At 38.2% G+C, this 6397-nt stretch overlaps 1 protein-coding gene across 3 annotated transcripts in view; it reads left to right on the top strand.

The window, feature by feature from the left end:
- Nucleotides 1-6397, top strand: part of KATNAL2 (katanin catalytic subunit A1 like 2) — an 86234-nt gene that overhangs the window by 26898 nt on the left and 52939 nt on the right. For 2 of the 3 annotated variants that reach the window (XM_023510216.1, XM_003784720.3), the window contains exon 2: nt 3874-3944. The exons of the other annotated variant lie outside the window; for it this stretch is intronic. In XM_023510216.1, coding sequence (XP_023365984.1) covers nt 3874-3944 — 71 coding nt within the window. The remainder of the gene's footprint in view (nt 1-3873; nt 3945-6397) is intronic. 3 annotated transcript variants of the gene reach the window in all.

Genomic DNA, 6397 nt, shown 5'->3' with positions numbered 1-6397 from the left:
CTCAAAGGAAACAGGAGTTGTGAAAATATTTTATTTAGTAAAGGTTAATTTTACCAAAATTCCAGAGACCTCGTACTAATTCTAAATATTCACATTATAAACAGCTGGAAGCCATAAATCAAAGACTTAGTATGATTTTTGTTCCTAAGTGAAAATAAAAATGTGAAGTTTTTACTGATTTTAAAAATACTGTATTCTCAGGCTCGGTGCCTGTGGCTCAAGTGGCTAAGGCGCCAGCCACATACACCTAAGGTGACGGGTTCGAATCCAGCCTGGGCCCACCAAAACAACAATGAGGGCTGCAACCAAAAAATAGCTGGGCGTTATGGAAAGCACCTGTGTCCGAGCTACTTGGGAGGCGGAGGCAGGAGACTTGATTGAGCCGAGGAGTTGGGAGGTTGCTATGAGCTGTGATGCCACAGCACTCTACCCAGGGGGATAGCTTGAGGCACTATCTCAAAAAAAAAAAAAAAAAAGAAATTAAAAATATCTAAAGCCTGGGTGTGATGGCTCATGCCTGTAATCCTAACACTCTGGGAGGCCATGGTGAGAGGATTGCTTGAGCGCACAGGTTTGAGACCAGCCTGAGCAAGAGCAAGACCCTGTCTTTGCTAAAAATAGAAAAAAATAGCCAGGTTGTGGTGGGTGCCTGTAGTCCCAGCTACTTAGGAGGCTGAAGCAAGAGGATTGCTTGAGATCAAGAGTTTGAGGTTGCTGTGAGCTATGACACCACAGCACACTACCCAGGGTGGCAGAGTGAGACTCTGTCTCAAAAAAAAAAAAATACATACACACACACACACACATATATATATAGTTTAAATAAATTATGTAGAATGGTTCAAAAATAAGGCCAAGAAAATTGTTCAAAAAATTGAAACAAAGTGACAAATGGAACACTATAGGAAAAAAGAATCTTAAAAGGTCAATTTTAGGTATCTCCCATCCAGTTGATAGGTATTCTTAAAAAAACTAATTTATCAAAGAAATAATAAAAGATATTTTCTAAGAATAGAAACATGGGAATTTCCAACTTGATAATGGTTATCACAGTGAGTGGGAAAAAGAGCACCCAAGAAATTGTGCGTGAAGAAATACCAGAACACCAAAGTTAAAAATGAGATCCTAAAAGTTTTTCTTTAGAAGAAAAATCACAGTACATTCAAGGATCAGGAATAAGAATGGTGATGTTATGCCTTTTCAAATTACCATCTTTAAAGTAGAATAAATTGTGGTATATGTATACCATGGAATATTATGCAGCCTTAAAAAAGATGGAAACTTTACCTCTTTTATGTTTACATGGATGGAACTTCAACATATCCTACTTAGTAAAGTATCTCAAGAATGGAAGAAAAATATCCAATGTACTTAGTACTATTATGAATCCAATTTACAATCACTCACACTTTCATATGAAGAATCGATCACAGGAAGAAGGAGATGGGAGGGGAGTGGGGAGGTCAAGGGAGGGTAAATGGTGGGATCACACCTATGGTGCATAATGCAAAGGGTACTTGTCAGATTTATTAAGTATAGAGTATAAATATCTTAACACAATAATTAAGTAAATGAAATGAAGTTTATATTAACCAGTGTGATGTATATGCTCCTAATTCTATATGGAATCAGCATATTGTACCACATACATGCATTAATGTATACATGATCTATGCATTTATGATTAATAAAAAAAGTAGAATAAAGACTCTGATTATTTTGGATCAACTTTATTATTTTTTAATGCTGAAATATGGATAAATTTTCAAATGTCATTTCAGTCAGCTTATGAAATGCCATTAACTTCCAAATCATCCTGTCAAAGGTAGTCCAGAAGTGTTAAAAAAAAAAAAAAAAAGACTCTTTGAGGTATATAAATTCTCAACAGCATTTATCTCCCATATATTTTTATTGAAGAGAGTGTGGCTTTTAAAACAAACGTAAAATGGAAAGATTCAATTTCTGGGGGGATCTAGTGCAAGATAATTTCAAAGAGAAATCCCAGGAGGAGCACCTACAGTGGATCTAAGAGCAGCCTTCTAGAGTGTAACAGGAGGTTGCAGTCTTTAGGGGGAAAGCAATGTATGTAATGGACACATAATCTGATGTATCTGACGATGTGAGAAGTTGTACAGCTGTGTTGGTGGTTGATAATCAGCAATGGGTATGTTGAAAAGTAACCTAATAAAAGTGAGATCATTATTCATTCCAGGAAAAACAATGGTATATGGGAATGGAAAAGTAACCGTGATACTTTTTGGATCAGTAGTGAACAATATTTACATGGTCCTAATAATGTAATCAATGACTATTGAACTCACTGTAAGGGGAGGATGGGGTGAGAAGGGTGTAAGACAATTTAATTCTCATCTGCCTTAACAGGAAGAGAATAAAGCCTAAATGCATATATCATGACCCAGGGATATATTATTTAGAAACAATGGAAGTACCTATCAGAAGAAACAGCTAAACATAATGAAAGTTGTTGCCTCTAGGGTTTGAGACGGGATGGATGGAATAATGGAGAGGGGCAGAAGAATATTATCTTTCTTCAAAATGTGATAGCATAATGTTATATATTCTTACTTTCAGCCTTAAAAGGGAAGGGAATTTTAACATATTTTACCATATCAGGAACCTCGAAGGCATTATGCTGAGTGAATTAAGCCCATCATAAAAGGACAAATATTGTGTGATTCTAGAATGAGGGATCTAGAATAGGCAAGTTATGGAGACAGGAGGCAGAAAGGTAGCTTCCAGGGGCTAGAGGCAGGGAGAATTTGGATTAAGTGTCCCCACTTCTTCAACAAAGTTTTGATTGAAGAAGATGAAATAGTTCTGGGAACAGGTGGTGCTGATGGTTGCCCAACAAGGTGAATGTACGCCACAGGAATGTACACTTAAAAATGGTAAAAATGGTAAATTTTCTGTTATGTGTATTTTCTGCAATAAAAAGCAACTTACAAAAGAACTATATATAGTTATATTTTATTTTTGTGTACATATACATGGTTTAATTTTATTACATTAATTTTAAGAAAGCCCTGGATGAATGCCTGAAAAGTATTCATATTTGTCATAAATATAAGTGTTTGTGCATAGACTTTATGACATAATTTGAGCCACACAGGGGGCTTAATTGGTTTTTTCCAATTCTTACCTGTGTTCTCCTTAGATAAAGACACATAAATTATTTTCAAATAAGGGAAGTGTTGGCATTTCAGGGGAATTTGAGGTGCCAGATTCCTAAATGAAGCACATTAACACTGTGAATACATGTCCAGATCCATTCAGCTTGAATAAGGACCTTATTATGCAGGAATTGTTCTTTTACGGCCTCTGCTATTCTCAGTGGCTATTTTAAATGCTTGGCTGTGCAGTCACCCCTGGATGGTTTATGGGAACTCATCTCTGCATTCTCTTAGGGATTCGATTCAGACTCTGAGTGAATTAAAGACATAGTAGCAGATGAGTGCCTGCATTGTCACAGCTGATTTTTGGCTCACAGGTGATTACCTTTTTCTGATCATTTTCTTAATCTGGTCCAAATACTAAGAGGGTGGTGTGTTTGTTTCTTCATGGTTAAAAGCAATAAAGGGCCAATTGGCTTAGCAGTAAAAGGCCCAACTGATAAAGTACAATCCTAATTCAAATCATTGTCCCTTAAGTTTACAAGCAAGAAGGCAGCTTTAAGAAGAAAATAACAACAGAAAACAACTTGATATATCCTTAGGGACTTCAAACTGCTTTGCAGCCTTTAACTCATGCTGCTTGGTTTTGACAGGTTACATTTACCTTGAAGGGTTTCTTGCTATAAGGGCTCAGGGTTATTGCTCACTGTCATCCTATCTAAATTGTCTTCTTTGTTCACAGTGCGAGATGAGGATAGAAGCCCGACGAAAAAATCTTCTCATTTTGATTTTGCATTATTTAACACAAGAAGGGTACGTTATGTTACAAATATGTACAGAGATGATTTCTCTCTTCCTCTGACCTCTACTTTTCCAGATCTGTATGTTTCAAAACAATTAATAGACTTTTTCAAAAGAGCAATTTGATAGTTCCGGAAAAACTGAGCAGAAAGTAGAGCTCCTGCTGGGTGGGTGGCGCATACCTATCATTCCAGCACTTGGGAGGCCGAGGGGGGAAAATTCCATGCTCCCAGGAGTTTGAGACCAGCCTGGGCAACACAGTAATGATCAATATTCTTTTCCTCTAAATAAAAGTATCGTATTTACCTGGACAACCTAAAACCAACTTACTTCTTCTTTGTAGTTCCCATTGTGTAACTGGCTAGCAGAGGAAATTTGGAAGCCTTTGGATTTGGCCACCTACCTCATTAACAATAAGTCTGCTCTGCTCTGCTGTGCAGCAGGAGAGGAAGAGAGCTGACCCTCAAAATGTTTGAAAGGCATTCTCTATTTTAGACTATCCTTTCTTTTTCATTTTCAACCCAGGAAGAAAACATTCAGGTTTCAGGCTAAGGGCTTAAAAACTTTGGGGGATGTTTGGCAATGCCTAGAGTTCTTTTTGGCGGTCACACTGGCATCTAGTACATGGAGAGGCAGGGAATACTGCCAAACAACCTACCATGCCCAAGATAACCCCCGTGACAGAGAATTATTAAGCTTTAAGTGTCAGTAGTGCTGGGATGGAGGAATCCAGAGTTAGAACAGGAAGCATCAACCAGCTATTGGTGTTTTACCAAAAGGTTTAATGAGCATCTTTTCTTCCGTTGAACATAGTAGCTATTAGTAAAATATGTAGCAAGGAAGCCACTGTAACTCAAAGTCAATTTTTAGAATCCAGTTGCCTTAGTCCTGGAGAGATAAGAAGAAAAAAAGTAAGGAAGGTAGGAGGCAGTTGAGAGGCAACTGTTTCTCTCTCTCTCTCTTTTTCTTTCTTTTCTTTTTTTGAGATAGAGTCTCACTCTGTTGTCCAGATTGAAGTGTAGTGGGCAACTCACAGCAACCTCTAACTCTCGGGCTTAAGCAATCCTCCTGCCCCAGCCTCCCAAGTGAGTAGCTGAAACTATAGGCACAAACCACCATGGCCAGCTAACTTTTACATTTTTAGTAGAGACAGGATCTCGCTCTTGCTCAGACTAGTCTTGAACTTCTGACCTCAGGTGATCTTCCTGCCTTAGGCCTTCCAGAGTGTTAGGATTATAGGCGTGAGCCACTGCTCCCAGCCCATCTCTTAACTGTGCCATCTACAGCTGTTTTAAATAAACCTATTGCCCCATGAAAGAGAATAACTATTTTAGAGACGTTGAGGAATTTTTCTTTTAAATGTTATGGTAGGTATTGGAGTCCCTATTTTCTTTCTTTCTTTTCTTTTCTTTTTCTTTCTTTTTTTTTTTTTTGGAGACAGAGTTTCATTATGTCACCCTTGGTAGAGGGCTATGGTGTCACAGCTCACAGCAACCTTAAACTCTTGGGCTCAAGTGATTCTCTTGCCTCAGCCTCCCAAGTAGCTGGGACCACAGGCACCCGCCACAATGCCCGGCTATTTTCCTGCTGTAGTTGTCATTGTTGTTTGGCAGGCCCCAGTCCGATTCGAACCTGCCAGCCCTGGTGCACGTGGCCAGCACCCTAGCCACTGAGCTACAGGGGCTGAGCCACTATTTTATTTCTTTTTTAGAGACAGGATTTCACTCTATTATGCAGGCTGGAGTGCACTGGCATCATCATAACTCACTGCTGCCTCCTGGGTTGAAGTGATCCTCTCACCTCAGCCTCTGCATAGCTGGGACTATAGCTTGTGGGTGCACAAGCCACCACACCTGGCTTCTTATCTTATACTCAAAGAAACTGAGGTTTAGAGGAGTCAGGAGGTCACCTAGCTCCAAGTAGTAGCACTTTCCAGGCCTGTCTTGGAAATAAAAGGCTTTAAGCATCTTTATTCCTTTGCTCCAAGGTTAAACAAATGCTTTTGCTTCAAGATTACCTCAGAAAAATCAAAGTGTGTGAGGGCCATGCTTATTTTAGAGTTTTTTATTTTTGGAATGTTGATCTTTTAAAGAAAATGAAATCTCTATAATTTTACTTAAGAATTTTAAAAATTATTTAAGTTATTGAAGGATCTGAATATTTCCTTCCCTTTCTCCCTCCCTTCCTTCCTTCCTTCTTTCCTTCCTTTCTTTCTTTTTCTTTTTTTTTTTAACCAAAGTTTTAGATGTATGCATTTGGTAACCAATTATAACAATGAACCTTTGAAAAGAGTTGGTTAATGGGTTATCTGATTTATGCTCTCCCCATAAGCTTTTTAATTGCAAAATGTGGCCTTTCTCATGACACCATATCAGAATTTTGAGAATGACTTTTATTTTTAGTAAATGTGATGTAAAAGGGTCACACCTTTAACACATGAAAATTCCTTACTTTTTTTTTTTTTT

This window comes from Otolemur garnettii, unplaced genomic scaffold (genome assembly GCF_000181295.1).
Source record: "Otolemur garnettii isolate 467f Iridium unplaced genomic scaffold, OtoGar3 scaffold00012, whole genome shotgun sequence".
NCBI classification, from domain to species: domain Eukaryota; kingdom Metazoa; phylum Chordata; class Mammalia; order Primates; family Galagidae; genus Otolemur; species Otolemur garnettii.
Note: the sequence above shows the minus strand (reverse complement) of the source record. Positions and strands in the feature narration are given on the sequence as shown.